The sequence below is a fragment of the Pipistrellus kuhlii genome, unplaced genomic scaffold (genome assembly GCF_014108245.1).
Source record: "Pipistrellus kuhlii isolate mPipKuh1 unplaced genomic scaffold, mPipKuh1.p scaffold_m20_p_16, whole genome shotgun sequence".
In the NCBI taxonomy this organism is placed as follows: Eukaryota; Metazoa; Chordata; class Mammalia; order Chiroptera; family Vespertilionidae; genus Pipistrellus; species Pipistrellus kuhlii.
In genome coordinates, this window is record NW_023425471.1 from 25,962,413 (window position 1) to 25,978,862 (window position 16,450).

A 16,450-nucleotide genomic window follows, 5' to 3' on the forward strand; every position below is an offset into this window, starting at 1 on the left:
GAGTCACCGAAGACCATCAGAAAACACAGATATTTACATTACGATTCATAACAGTAGCAAAATTGCTCCTGACTTGAATCGAATCTGAGACCTTTCAGTCTGCAGGCCAACACTTTCTACTGAGCCAAACTGGCTAGGGCTAAGCTCTAATTTTTAAAGTCAACTGTTCCATTTTACATAGCACAATCATGGGGGTCATATTTCCTCATATTCACAGGTTCTAGGGATAAGTGTGTTTGAATTTCTGGGGCCATTCCTTTAAATTCCGCATACTACACTATTCATTCATGATTTCTGCCAGAATGGTATATTACAATGATGGGTTCAAAATGGTGATGTTCTAATCTAGGGGTGTCGAACTCAATCAGAGAAAGGGCCAAAATCTAAAATCCAGCCTAAATCGCGGGCCGAATGGTTTACTGAACAGTCATAAACTGTCATTGTGATGGAAACGCAGCGGAGTGCAGTGATGACAGCGCGGTGCGGGCCACATTGCAAGGCCTGGCGGGACGGATTTGGCCCGCGGGCCTTGTGTTTGACACGTGTTCTAATCTATCATTCATTCTGTATTTTAGTTGATAGATTACTACTAGAGGCCCAATGCACTAAATTTGTGCAGGAGTAGTCCTTCCTTACCCCGGCTTCTAGCACCAGCTTCCCTCTGGCACCTGGGACCCGGGCTTCCCTTGCAGCCTTGGCTTTGTTAGCATATTATGCTTTTATTATTATATTATAGATATTATAGATAAGTACAGGGTTTCCCCCCTTTTAATATTCTCTTTCTATCATTTATGTCAAGGCTCAAATTGTACCAGTATTGGTTAGTGAGTACCCCTTTTGTATGACTCCTGTTGACCTTTTCACAACTCTTCATCTGCCTTGAGCACTTTCTTTCTTACTTTCTGCCCTCACAAGATGTTCAGTGTTTACTTTGCAATGTCCTTTCCCCAGCTCTGGAATCGGTTATTTCTCCAAGGACTTCCAATTCCTTTTAGTTAGATACTAGGGGCCTAGTGTATGAATTTGTGCACCTTGAAAGGAACTATGGGCCTTGAGGCTGAGGTTCTGCTGTCACCCACCCCCATGTCCCCCCCCATTCATCATTGGGTGATCGGAGCCTGCTGGCCACGGGGAGGGACCGAGACATTGGCCGTTCCTCCCACTTGCTGGCCCCATCCCCTGCCACCACCCACCCCTGGGTTGCTCTTTGCCAGCGGGTGACTGGAGCCTGCCCACCAGGGGAAGAGACCAAGAGTTTGGCCAGCAGGCCCTGATCAGGCAATCGGGGCTTGTGGGCAGTTCCTGTGTTGAGCATCTGCCCCCTGGTGGTCAGTTTGTATCTTATGACTCCTTGTTCCTCCATTCGGTGGATTTACATATTACCCTTTTATTATATAGGATAGTACTTAGAAATCAAGATCTTGATGCATGCTGTGCTCATTGCCATTAGATATCTCTGCTTTTAGGACCTTTCACAGAGAAAACTAATACATGTGTTTTGTTTTTATGAGTTGATATTGATAATTTTAATTCTAATTTGATGACATAGTTTAGTTTTATTCTTTTCATATTTTAACTTTTTTCTCTAAGAGGATGAAGCCTGGCTTCTTTATGTCTCATTTGCTCAGTCCTCAGTCCTCGTACCCATGTAGTTTCAAATTTGCTAACCATACCATCACAATAAACCGAATGGATTAAATATTTGTTTAAAGTTATTTTTGTCTTTAGAATGAAGTTATGGTGTCAGAGTTCTGTGTTTAGTGGTTAGTTGGTGAGTTCTAGTAGTGGCAGATTAGCTTTGTATGGACAAACAGATATCTCTCACAGATAAATTTGCCAAAATACCAAAAATGGTGATATGAAGGAATAGGACAGTTTTCCAAAAAGCAGACACAAGCTGGAGGGGAGTCAGTGCATGGAAAAAGGATATACTAATGGCTGAATTCCCAGTTGTTAAGGCTTTTTACTTTGGGCAAGTTATTAGCTAACTCTGTTGTTAGCTTTTAAGACTTGAACAGAAACCTGCATTTTTATTAGATTGGTTAATAAAAAATTTAGAGGACCACAGTGTCTTTAGTAAAGTGAGAGGGAGATCTCATCTAGAAGAGAACTACAGATTGGGACCTCCAAAATCTGCAAAAATTCTAAACATATCTCTAGTTGAATTCGTTGAGTAGTCCATATTACAGACAGCCTAGTTAGCGCTAAAAGAACAGAATAAAATGCTCAGCCAATGTGTCTCAGTGGTTTAGTGTCAACCTGTGAACCGGAAAGTTGCAGTTTAATTCCAGGTCAGGACACATGCCCAGTTGCAGGCTCAGTCCCCAATGAGGGGTGGGCAGGAGGCAGCCAATCAACGAATCTCTCTCATCATTGGTGTTTCTCCCTTTCTCTGCCTCTCTGAAATAAAAAAAAAACAACTATATCTATTTTTAAAAAGAATAACATTTTTAGCTGCTTCCAGTACAGGGTAGACGGTTGGGGGTTTGAGTTCAGCTAAATTCACTATCTGCTATTAACAAGAATATCAACTCTTTGGAGTAACATAATAACATGCAGTATTTTCACTGAATCTATTAAAATGTCCATAATCCAATCTGAAATACTAGGTAAGTGAAGAAAGAAGAACTCTGACCCATGCTCAAAAGAAAAGTTAATCAATAGAGTATCAGCCTGCGGACTCAAGGGTCCCAGGTTCAATTCTGGTCAAGGGCATGAACCTTGGTTGCAGGCACTCACGCAGTGGGGAGTGTGCAAAAGGCAGCTGATCGATGTCTCTCTCTCTCTCATTAATGTTTCTTGCTCTCTATCCCTCTCCCTTCCTCGCTGTAAAAAATCAGTAAAATATATTTAAAAAGAAATAGGAAGAGGCCTTGGCTGGTGTCGCTCTGTTGGTTGGACCTGTTGGTTGCACATTGTCCGGTGCACTGAAAGGTTGTGGGTTTGATTCCTGGTCAGAGCACATGCCCTGGTTTCAGGCTAGATCCTCGGTAAGGGGCATTCAGGAAGCAGCCAATGCAAGTTTTACTTTCACATTGATGTTTCTCTCCCCTCCCCCCTTTCTCTCTCTAAAAATCAATAAAGAATTAAAAAAATTAAAAAGTGTACAGAATACTTGCTCCTTAATCCTGTCCCCAATAAAACTATATAGTTATCAACCAAGCACATGCAAAAATAAGAATGTTTAACCCTATTCAGGAAAAAAAAAGTAAGTAGAAACTCTGAGTGGGCCCAGTGTTTTGTACTTATTCACATACTTATTTTGCACATTTTTTAAAATTTTTATTTATTTATTTATTTATTTATTTATTATACAATATTTTATTGATTCTTTACAGAGAGGAAGGGAGAGAGATAGAGAGCTAGAAACATCGATGAGAGAGTAACATCGACCAGCTGCCTCTTGCACACCCCCTACCGGGGATGTGCCCGCAACCAACGTACATGCCCTTGACCGGAATCGAACCTGGGACCTTTCAGTCCGCAGACCGATACTCTACCGCTGAGCCAAACCGGTTTTGGCAATCTTTCGTTAGATTTTAACCTAAATGCTTCAGTTTTTGGGGTGCTATTTAAAATTTCATACATAAAGTCAAGAACTATTTGATTTCACTTATGTGGGATATAAACTGAAAGCAACAAATGAACAAAGACAAAGAGAAAAACCTCATAAATACAGCCAACAGTATAGTAGTTACCAGAGGGGAGGGAAGTAGGACAGTAGTAAAGGGTAAATGGGGCCAAATAGATGGTGATGATAAAAGATTTGACTTTGGGTAGTGGGCACATAATGCAATATACAGATGATGTATCATAGAATTGTACACTCGAAACTTATATAATCTTATTAACCAGTGTCACCCCAATATAAGTTTTATTTATTATTTACTGTATTACAGATGTCCCCCCATATTTTCCCCCACTGTCCCCCTCCACCTGGCTCCCACCATACCCCAGGCCTTCACTGCATTGTTGAATTGTTCTCTGTGTCCATGGATAATGCATAAGTGCATATCAGTTCTTTGGTTAATTTCTTCCCGTCCTCTCTCCTCCTTCCATCTGAGATTTATCACTCTGTTCCATGCTTCCATGCCTCTGGTTCTATTTTATTCATCAGTTAATTTTGTTCATTAGATTCCACATATGTTCATAGCAACATTATTTACAATAGCTAAGATCTGGGAAACAACCCAAGTGTGCAACAGATGAGTGGATGAAAAACCTGTGGTACCATTAACACAATGGAATGCTATGCAGCTGTAATAAAGGAGTTCTTACCACTTGAAACAGCATAGAGGAACCTGGAGACTATTATGTTAAGTGAAATAAGTCAGAGAAAGATCCCAATATAATTTAATAAAAAATACAAAAATATATATTTTTTTCCAGATTCCAATTGTTCATTGCAGGTATATAGAAAATCAGTTATTTTTAATTTTATTTTTTATTTTTAGACAGACTAAGAGAGAGAGAGGAAAAGAAAGACAGAGAGAAACATGTGTGAAAGGGAAACACTCATTGGTTGCCCCTAAATGCACGCCAACTGGTGATCAAACCTGCAGCCTAGGTATGTTCCCTGACCTGAAATGGAACTGGCAACCTTTTGATGTATGAGACAACACTCCTACCAACTGAACCACCCAACCATGGCCAGTTTTATTTTACTTTATTTTTATTAGTTGACTTTGTATCCTGTGAACTTGTTCCACAAAGCTTTTTTTTTTTTTCCCACCTTGCAGATTCATTGGAATTTTGTACTTAATTTAGTCATCTGCAAATATTATCTATTTTATTTCTTCTTTTCCATCTGTGTGCCATTTAATTACCAGGCATGTGCCCTTGGCCGGAATTGAACCTGGGACCCTTCAGTCTGCAGGCTGATGCTCTATCCACTGAGCCAAGCTGGCAAGGGCTGAGAGAGAATTATTGATTGATTGGTAGGATTTCTATTATTCTGTAGAAGAATGGTACTAGCAGACATCCTCTTGGTGTTTCTGATCTTATGGGAATGCATTTAGTCTTTCATCATTAAATATGATTATTTCTGTGTATGTATTTTATAAATGTTCTTTATCATATTTAGGAAGTTCCCCTCTATTCCTAGTTTTTTTGAGAGTTTTTAAAATGGACATGTTTATTGAGATACTGTAGGTTAATATGCAGTTGTTAACAACTAATACAGAGTTCTTATACACTTTGCCCAGTTTCCCACAATGGTAACATTTTAGGAAAATACTATATTATCATAATCAGGTTATTGACAGCTACCATTCTGATTCAGATTTTCTCAGTTTTACTTATATTTCTCTATTAAGCTCTATACAGTATTATGACCTTAGTTGATTCATATATCCACCACCATAGTCAAGATACAGATTACTCATTTTGCCCTTTTATAGTCATACTTATCTTTCTGCCTCCAAATGTAACTCTGCCTAACACCTGGCAATCACTAATCTGATCTTTATTTCTAAAATTAAAAAAAAAATTTCATCTCCAGCTGAAACTGTTTCCATTATGCACAAAATTCCCAATCCCCTCCACTCCCCCCAGTCCCTGGCAACTACCATTCTACATTATGTCTCTATGAATTTGACTACTTTAGAAAATTCATATAAGTGGGATCATATAATATTTCTTTTATAGTTTATTAAAAAAAATTTTTTAGTCCTTATTTGAGAATATTTTTTTCCATGCGGGGGGGGGGGAAGAGAGAGAGAGAAATATTGATATGAGAGAGACACATTGATTGGTTGCCTTCCACATGCACCCTGACTGGAGTGGGAATTGAACCTGCAACCAAGGTATGTGCCCTTGACCAGAAATTAAACCCTTGACCCTTTGATCTGAGGGCTGACACTCTTAACCACTGAGCAAAACCAGGGCTAGCTAGCTTCTTTTACTTAGCATAATGTCTTCAAGGTTCATCATTGTTATAGCAGTTATTAAAATTTTCTTCCTTTTTAATGCTGAGTAGGACTCCCTTGTATGTATATACTAGTACTAAATTTAGTTTGTTATTCACCTGTTAGTGGACATTTGGGTCAGATACATGATTTGCAAATATTTTCCTGCATTCTACTTAGTTTTAATGGTGTCTTTGAAGCATAAAATATTTTACATTTGGTGAAGCACAATTTATCTGATTTTTTCTTTGCTGATCGTGCTTTTAGTGTCATACCTCAGAATCCATTACTAAATCTAAGGTAACAAAGATTTACCTCTTTATTTTCTTCTAAGAGTTATAGCTTTAGCTCTTAGGTCTTTAATGCATTAGGTCTTTAATTTTGTATATGGTCTGAGGCAGGTGCTTCATTTTTTAAAATAAATATATTTTATTGTTTTTTTCCAGATAGGAAGGGAGAGAGAGAGAGAAAGAGAGAGAGAGCTAGAAACATCGATCAGCTGCCTCCTGCACACTCCCCACTGGGGATGTGCCCGCAGCCAAGGTACATGCCCTTGACTGGAATCGAACCTGGGACCCTTGAGTTCCCAGGCTGACGATCTATCCATGGAGCCAAACTGGTTTCGGCTGGAGCTTCATTTTTTGCATGTGGATTCACAGTTGTGCCACCACCGTTCATTGAAAAGACCAATATGGTGTTTTACCAATTGATTTAGATTTTTAGTTTCTCTGAATGATGTTTTGTAGTTTTCAGAGTATAAGTTTCACACTTCTTTTATTAAATTTGTTCTTAAATATTTTATTTTTTCATGCTATTATTGAGTCTTTTCTTAACTTTCAGATTGTTCTTTGGAAGTATATAGAAACACAATAGGCCCTAGCTGGTTTGGTTTAGTGGATAGAGCGTCGACCTGTGGACTAAAGGGTCCCAAGTTCGATTCTGGTCAAGGGCACATGCTCAGGTTGTGGGCTTGATTCCCCAGTAGGGGGCGTGCATGAAGCAGCCAATCAATGATTCCCTCTCATTGATGTTTCTATCTCTCCCTTCCTATCTGAAATCAATAAAAATATATTTTAAAAAAAGAAATATAATTGATTTTTGTTTATTCTTGTCCTTCAACCTTTCTGAATTTGATTATTAGTTGTAATATTTTTTAGTGGATTCCTTAGGTTTTTCTATATACATGATAATGTCCAAAGAGAGATACAGTTGACTCTTGAACAATACTAGGGTTTGGGGCATTGACCTGCTCTGCCCAGTTGTAAATCTGTGTATAACTTTTGACTATCCAAAAATGTAACTAGTCAAGTCTCTCAATATTCATAGGAGGATTGGTTATAGGACCCCCTGCAGCTACTAAAATCTGCTTATGTTCATGTCTCTCACCATCTGGGATAGAAAATACTGTCTTTGAACCGCTGTTGGTTGAATTAATGGATGCAGAAACTCATGAATATGGAGGGATGACTGTATAGTTATTGAAAAAAAATCTGCATATAAGTGGATCTATAAAGTTCAAACCCATATTGTTCAAGGGTCAACTATTACTGTACTTCTTCCTTTTCAATCTTGATGCATTTTATTTCTTTCTGTTTCCTTCATGCTCTGGCTGGAATCTTCATTACAATCTTGAATAGAAGTGGCAAGAGTAGATAGTCTTGTCTTTTCCCTGATCTTAGAGGGGAAAAGAAAACATTCAATTTTTTACCATGAAGTATGATACCTATGGGTATTTTGTAAATAATTGAGGAAATTCCTTTTATGTTTAGCATTTTAAAAAATAGATTTTAAGCCCTGCCGTAGTGTCTCAGTGGTTAAAGCATTGGCCTGTGCACTGAAAGATTGTGAGTTCGATACTCGGTCAAGGGCACGTACCTGGGTTATAGGGGTCGCTTCCCGCAACCTGTCAATGTGTCTCCCTCACATTGATGTTTCTCACTCTCCCTCCCCCCTGCTTCTCTCTTCTTCCCTCCCTTCCATTCTCTGAAAAGCAATGGAAAAAATATCCCTCTGGTGAGGACTGGCAATCCCCCCCCCCCAATTTTATATTTGAGTGGTTTACGTTGACAGAAAAATTAAGTGGAAAGTATAGAGATTCCCTATATATTCCTCTCTACAGGAGCACAGCCTCCTCAAGTGTGATCATCCTGTACCCCAGCCATATATTCGTTATAATAGATGAACCTACATTGACAAGTCATTATCATCCCAAACTCATTGTTTGTATTATATTTCCCTCTTGATGTTTTACATTCTAAGGATTTTCACTTATATTTTGATGACATTTATCTACCATTATAGTATCAGTAGAGGCCCCATGCACAAAAATTCATGTAAGAGTGGGCCTTCCTTCCCCTGGCTGCTGGCACTGGCTTCCCTCTAGCACCTGGGATCCTGATTTTCCTCCTCCAGCCACCGGCAGGCACCTGGGACCCAGGCTTCCCTCCTCTGGCCATTGGCAGGCACCTGGGACCCTGGCTACTTCTCTCGGGCCACCCGTAGGCACCCAGGACCTGGGCTTGCTTCCCTAGTGCCCTGGCTTTATTAGGCAGGACGTCTGGAAGATATCGGGTCTAATTAGTATATTACACTTTTATTATACTAGAAGCCAGGTACACAAATCTGTGCACTGGTGGGGTCCCTTGGCCTGGCCGGTGATAAGGGCCAATTAGGGCCATCTTGCCCAGTCCCATTCAGGGCGATCAGGGCCAGCCCGGGAGGCGCAGGAGGGGGACCATGGGAGATTGGCTGGCAGCAGGAGGTTGGCTGTGGGAGCGTACTGACCATCATGGGGCAGCTTCTGTATTGAGTGTCTACCCCCTGGTGATCAGTGCATGTCATAGCAACCGGTAGATTGATTATTTGGTCATTCATTAGGCTTTTATATATATAGATAGTATCATACAAGTTAGTTTCACTGCATTATGCCTCTTTTGGTCTATCTAGCCTTTCTTTTCACACCCCCGTCCCCCCCAACCCCTAGCAAACACTGATATTTTTACCTGTTTTCATAGTTTTTCCTTTTCCATAATGTCATATAGTTAGAATGATACACTATGTGGCCTTTTCAGATTATCTTCTTTCAGTTAATAATAATGCATTCAGTTTTTCTCCATCTCTTTTTATGGCTTTATAGCTCATTTCTTTTTAATGCTAAATAATAATTTTACTGTCTGGATGTACCATAGTTAGTTTATCTATTCACATTCTAAAGAATATCATGGTTGCTTCCACCTTTTGGACGTCCTTCTGGACAAAGCCATGGCGGTGGGGCCGAGGCAGAGGCAGTTAGGGGTGACCAGTCTGGCAGGGGCAGGCAGTTAGGGGTGATCAGGTTGGCAGGCAGAGTGGTTAGGGGTGATCAGGGAAGCAGACTGGTGAGTGGTTAGGAATATGCAGTCCCAGATTTCGAGAGGGATGTCCGACTGCTGGTTTAGATCTCCCCTGCTGGCAGTTGGACATCCCCCTAGGGGTCTCAGATTGGAGAAGGTACAGGGCAGGCTGAGGGACAACCCCCTGAATTTCTTGTACCGGGCCACTAGTTGTATTATAATTATTTAGATATCAGTCTTTCCCATTAGACTGTGAGCATATTGAATACAGATACTTTTAATTTTGAATTATTTTTCCCCCTAGCATCCAGCAGTGTCTTTCAGAAGGGTCCTCAGTAAACATCCACTTACTCTGTAGCCATTTTTAATCTGCCACAATGTCTAATCTCAAGTCAGTTTCATTAGTTTGTATGTATTTAAGAATTCGTCCACTTTATTTAGGTTATCTAATTTTTTGGTGTACAAATGTTCAAGATATTTCAATATAATCCCCCTTTTAAAATATACATTCTTCTCAATTTCTGAGAGGAAGGGAGAGGGAAAGAGAGAGAAACATCAACGATGAGAGAAAAATATCAATAGTCTGCCTCTTGCATGGCCCCCACTGGGGATCCAGCCACAATGGGCATATACCTTGAACGGAAATTGAACCAGTGACTCCTTGGTTCCTGGGTTGATGCTCAACTGCCGAACCACATATGGCTGGGCAATCTCCCCTTTTAAAATATAATATTAGGTCTAGTAATAATTAATGTCGTTATCTAATACTTTTTTAAATCGAATTTATTTAAACAATACAACAAAATTTAATCAACAATATAGTTGCCGTTGTTTTCTACTACTTGTGCCCAACGCTCAGGAAGCATTTTAATCCCTCTGTTGTAAAATTCTTGTGATTTTGATGCAAAAAATTCGGTCAATGCATTTTTGAGGCATTCTTCATTATTAAATTTTTTTTCCAAGAAGAAAGTTTTGCAAAGAGCGAAACAAATGGTAATCGGAAGGGGCAATATCAGGAGAATATGCAGATTGAGGGAGAACTTCCCATTCCAACTGGCGCAGTTTTTCAGCAGTGATTCTTGCAGTATGCGGTCGTGCGTTATCGTGGTGAAGAATTACGCCCTTCCTATTAATCAGCGCGGGTTCTTTTTCTCTTAAAGCTTGGGCTAACCTTTCCAATTGGGCACTATACACTGCACTTGTAATGGTTTGGTTAGATGGTAAAAGTTCATAATGAAGAATTCCTTTAAAATTCCACCAAACACACAACATCACTTTTTTCGCATGCAAGTCAGGTTTTGGCGTGGGCTGCGGAGCCTCATTTTTGTCCAACCATTGAGGCCGCCTTTTCAAATTAACATACAGCACCCATTCTTCATCTCCGGTAACAATTTGCTCTAAAAACGGCAAACGGTTTTGACGAGAGAGGAGCGAACTGCAAATTGTGACTCTTTGATTACGGTTGTTGTCGGTCAACTCATGAGAAACCCATTTTCCAAACTTTTGGACTTTGCCAAGTGCACGCAGTTGACTGGAAATTGTTTTTTGTGAACAATTTAAAGTTGTCGCAAGCTCTTGTTGGGTAATTTGAGGATTTTGCACCAAAAGAGCTTGAAGAGCTTCTTGATCAAAATTGGACACACGGTCTCGACCACTCTTGTCATCTAACGAAAAATTTCCCTTGCGAAATTTCTCAAACCAACGCTGGCATTTTCTGGCGCTAACTGCATCTTGACCAAGAGCACTACAGATGTTTTTTGCAGCCTCACTTGCTTTTCTTCCTAATTGGAACTCGTAAAGCATGCAGTGCCGAATATGCTCTTCATCTGCCATCTTCTTAGCCCTAGTTTTGCAACAAAAACCAAACCAAACACAAACTTTTTCAAGCAAAACTTGTTAATTGCACTTCACACGTTCTGTAGATACCACGTGTTTGAAGGTTATGTCAATACAAGTCAACGCCAAGCAAGATTTTAAACGAATGTTAAAAACGACATTAATTATTACTAGACCCTATAGTTAGTGACTTCCTGTCTTTAATTTCTTCTTTTTTTTTTTTAATAAATCTTTATTCAGATTATTACAAATGTGATCCTCTTCCCCCCCTCAATTGCTCCCCTTCACCAGATTCCCACCCCACCCTCTGTCCTTTCCCCATCCCCCGTTGTCCTCATCCATAGGTGCACAGTTTTTGTTCAGTCTCTTCCCGCACCCCCACTCCCCTTTTCCCTGAGAATCGTCAGTCCACTCCCCTTCCATACCTCTGATTCTATTATATTCACCAGTTAATATTGTTCATCAGATTTTTAAATTCCCTTGGTTTTTAGATTCACTTGTTGATAGCTACGTATTTGTTTATCATAATTTTTATCTTTATCTTCTTCCTCTTCCTAAATAACCCCCTTCAGCAATTTATATAATTCTGGTTTGGTGGTGATGAACTCTTTTAGCTTTTTTTTATTTGTGAAGCTCTTTATCTGGCCTTTGATTCTGAGTGATAGCTTTGCTGGGTAGATTATTTTTGGCTGTAGGTTCTTGTTATTCATCACCTTGAATATTTCTTGCCATTCCCGTCTGGCCTGCATGGTTTCTGTTGAGAAATCAGCTGACAGTCTTATGGGTGCTCCTTTATAGGTCACTACCTGCTTTTCTCTTGCTGCTTTTAATATTCTCTCTTTGTCTTTTGCTCTTGGAATTTTAATTATGATATGTCTTGGTGTGGTCCTCCTTGGATTCCTTTTGTTTGGGGTTCTGCGGGCTTCCTGGACTTGTAAGTCTATTTCTTTCTCCAGGTGGGGGAAGTTTTCTGTCACTATTTCTTCTAGTACTCTTTCGGTATCTTGCTCTCTCTCTTCTGGAATCCCCATAATTCTGATGTTGGTTCGCTTGAAATTGTCCCAGAGGTTTCTTACACTATCTTCAACTTTCTGGATTCTTTTATCTTCTCCCTTCTGCAGAGGAGTGTCCTCTGGCTCTTTGTGTTCTAAATCTTTGTCTTGATTCTTGCGATCTTCCAGTCTGTTTTTAGGACTTTGTATAATATTTTTTATTTCAGACAATGTTTTCTTCATTTCTTGTTGATCCCTTATTATTTCTAGTTGTTCCCTTTTCATATCCTCATAGGTCTCATTTATTTTATCGGCCTTTTTTAGGATATTGTTGAATAACCTTATAACTGTAGTTTTGAACTCAATGTCCAATCTTTTCTTTTCCTCCATCTCCTTCCTTTGTGTCCTTCTTCTTGTCTGCATTTTAGTTGTTTCCCTGATTTGATGGAATAGCTTTGTGTGCTAGGTGTTCTGCTAGAGCCCAGAAGCACAGCCTTCTCAGTTACCTGCAGTGGACAGTCTTGGTGTAGCCCTTTGTGGGCTGTGTGTGCAGTCTTGTTGTTAAGCCTTGCTTATTGTTGGTATCATTGGGAAGCGTTGATCTCCAAGCCAATTGGCTGTGAGGATCAGCAGTGTCTCAGCTAGGAGGGTTTCTGTACTCTGCTTGAATAGGGCGGGGTCTCGGGGTGGCGCAGACAATCTTTGGTTCCCTGTCAGTCTCGCCTTAGAAAAGTCCTGTTCGTGGAGAGTTTTGGAAGATTGGTTGCAGGTGCGCGCGCACCTCTTTGGTAAAGGTGCAGACAAGCTTTGGATTCCTGCAAGTCCCTCCTTAGAGAAAGCCAGCCTCTGGGAGAGCTTCTGTGCTCAGCCACAGGTAGGGCGGAGTCTCGGGTTGGTGCAGACAAACTTTGTTTTTCCTTCGGCTCCTCCCCAAGTCCCGCAGTAATGGCCTCTGGCTTCACACACCTCCAAGAGATCTCTGCCCACTGCCTGACAGTCTGGCCTCTCCCTGTCTGGGGCCGTTTATCAGAGCAATAGGGTGATTCTGTTTTCCTCTCGGACAAGAAAGCCAGCCGCGTTAGCTGTTCGCCCTCTCCGCGCCAGGAGTAAGCCAGTAGCGAACTCAGCCTGGCCCGCCCTCTCTGCGTGCAGGGAGTAAACCAGCAGCAATCTCGGTCCGGCCCTTCCTCTCCGCACCGGGATTAAGCCAGCACCTTTTCGCGCACACAGTTCTCCATACCTTCACAGTTCCTGAGGTTCAGCGTGCCTTCTCTCTCCTTCCTAGATGGCAGAGCCTCCTCTCAGCCAGCCGTCTGGCACTTCAGGGCAATGCCTCCCCTGTTTTTCAGTTCTAAATTCAAATTTGTTGTGGTAGGCTGCATTCGGGTGTCTACCCTATGCCGCCATCTTGGTTTCTCCCTAATTTCTGATTCTAGTATTTGAGTTTTGTGCCGTTCCAGCAAGCCAAGGGTTTGGTGAGTCTGAGAGAGGGTTGGTGAAGGATGAAGAAAAGACAAAGAGAATAAGCTGGGTCTAGGTGAATCTTCTGTGCCTGGCAGAGGCCACAGAACAGATCCAGAGTGCAAACTGATGGTTTATTTTATAGTCAGTGGTAAACAAGGTAATTTACAATGTTCTTGTAAGTTTCACTTGCTGCACCTCCCACAGCCTACTAGCTACCAGGAAAGATCTAGGGAGCAGTCACAAGATCAAGCTTAATTATGCTTAGAGGGCTGTGCCCTCTAAGCTGGGACTTGTTTGTGGCTTTGCCAGCAGGTTAGTCCAAGGCTTAACCCTATAGCAGCTCCCTACAAGTTTTGTATTTTTTTCTTGACTAATCTAGTTTACACTTTGTCAATTTTGTTAATCTTTTCAAAGTATTACAGTTTGGGTCTCCTTATAGCTTCTGTGGATTAAACCAAACATGGATTGAACATTTTTTGGGGGAAATTATGTTTTCGGTGATGTGTACTATGTAGTTGGCCTGTGATGGTTGTGTCTGTACTGAATATGTATATATATATTTTTTCTGGCCATTACTCTATAAACAATACAGTATAACAGATATTTATGTAGCTGTCATATTATTTGAGGCATTGAAAGTAATCCACAGATGATTTAAAGTATATGACAGGATGTGTGTAGGTTAAATGCAAGTACTGCGGCATTTTATTTAACGGACTTCAGCCCTCTAGGATTTTGATATCCACAGAGGGACAGATACTGAGGGACCACATCAAGTATCACCGATTTTTCTCTATCGGTTTCCTATGCCCAGTTTCATTAATTTCCTCTCTAATCTTTATTTCCTTCTCTGTGTTTCCTTTAGGTTAGTTTGCTGTTATTTTACAGTATCTTTTTTTTTTTTTTTACAATTTATTTATTTATGTATTTATTGATTTATTTAATTTGTTTTTGTGTGTTAATCCATACCCGAGGATATTTTTACATTGCTATTTTTAAGAGCAAGTGGAAGAGAGAGGGAAAGACAGAGAGAAACATTAATGTGAGAGAAACACTATCTATTGGTTGCCTCCTGCATGAGTTCCGACCAGGGCCTGGGCCAGTGAGGTGCCTCCAACTAAGATCCTTAACCGGAATTATACCTGGGATCCTTTGGTTCACAGGTTGATGTTCTAGCTAGACTAGCCCCTGAGCAAAACTGGCTAGGGCAGAGACAAACAATTTATTAGTAGTATGATTTTATTTTTCGTAGGAGATGAAGCTTAAAATTTCTTTTAAGAGATTAAACCTTAGACAATTATAATAGGGAATGGTTTGCTACCAGACTACTCTTTTTTGAAATTTAACAGTGATTTTAGACAACTCTTATAGGAATAAATTAATGAATACTGTCATGCTTCATAGATTAAGAAATGTGTCATGGAGTTGTAGGTTTTGCTGTTCTGTTTGATAATGGATTGAAGAGATAAATGTTTTTATTTCTTCTCTTTTAAGATAAAATCATTGGTACTGGAAATAACTCTGATATGATGGAAAACAGCAAGGAAGAGGTAAGAATAATTTGAAACATTTAAAATAATTGCTAATAACAACTATAGTAATGTCTTAGATTGTTTCTATTTATTTTTTAAATATATTTTTTATTGATTTTTTTTTTATAGAGAGGAAAAGAGAGGGATAGAGAATTAGAAACATCAATGAGAGAGAAACAATGATCAGCTGCCTCTTGCACACTCCCTACTGGAGGTGGGCCCACAACCAAGGTATATGCCCTTGATCGGAATCGAACCTCGGACCTTTCAGTATGCAGGCCGATGCTCTATCCTCTGAGCCAAAACGGTTTCGGCGATTGTTTCTATTAATATTTAATTCATGCGTGTGTTAAATTTACTGTTATACCCAAGTATTATTATGGTACTTTATTTTGGGTAGTTGTTCGTTTTTAGAAGGTATTTATTGATTTTGATATTATTGTGGTTCAGCAGTATACCAAAAGTCAGACAACTGAAGGCTTGCTTACAAATAGATACTTAAACATTATTATATTGTAATAGTGGTGCTGAAGGTGATTGTTACAGGCAAAACTCCATGATTCTGAGACTTCTCTAAACTGGATAGTCAGGGTATCTTGAGCATTATCATAGGAACCTGTCCTGAGATCTTTCATATGATATCCAGGCCTACACTATGATTTTGGTATTCTTTTTACCTAATATAAAATATTTAATCCAGTAAAATATATTTATTATACTGGCAAAGTAAGAATAAATTTAGTGTCTTCTTAAAATATATATATATATATATATATATATATATATATATATATAATTGATTTTTTACAGAGAGGAGGAGAGAGGGATAAAGAGAGCTAGAAATGTCGATGAGAGAGAATCATCGACCAGCTGCCTCTTGCACACCCCCTACCTGCGATGTGCCCGCAACCAAGGTACATGCCCTTGACCGGAATCGAACCTGGGACCTTTCAGTCCGCTGACCGACGCTCTACCACTGAGCCAAACCGGTTTCGGCTAAATTTAGTGTCTTAAATCAAATTGTAGAAGGTATTTTGTGCCATAATTAGGGTAGAGAAAATGACACATTATATCCTTAAAACTCCCTAACTCTGTTGGGATCTGATTATTTCTAGATCTTTTTTTGTTTTTGTTTTTGTTGACTTGGGCTAAGAACATGATACAGAAATGTTTTCTCTCCTTCCCCCTAAATTTTTCTTAAATATATTTTTATTCATTTCAGAGAGGAAGGGAGAGAGAGAGATAGAAACTTCATTGATAAATCATTGATTGGCTATCTCCTGTATGGCTCCTTCTGGGGATTAAGCCTGTAATCCTGGCATATGTCCTGACCGGGAATTGAACCATGACCTCCTGGCTAATCGAACCATGACCTCATGGTTAAACCA

The 16,450-nt window shown here is 39.9% G+C and overlaps 1 protein-coding gene across 10 annotated transcripts in view; it reads left to right on the forward strand.

Annotated features, from left to right (window-relative positions):
* The window catches only part of ATRX (ATRX chromatin remodeler), a 236,322-nt gene that overhangs the window by 41,562 nt on the left and 178,310 nt on the right, over window positions 1-16,450 (forward strand). For 9 of the 10 annotated variants that reach the window (XM_036439867.2, XM_036439869.2, XM_036439876.2 and 6 more), the window contains one exon: window positions 15,025-15,080. In XM_036439867.2, coding sequence (XP_036295760.1) covers window positions 15,025-15,080 — 56 coding nt within the window. Of the gene's footprint in view, window positions 1-13,839; window positions 13,843-15,024; window positions 15,081-16,450 lie in introns of all 10 variants that reach the window. The other variant, XM_036439875.2, reaches the window with a different exon arrangement.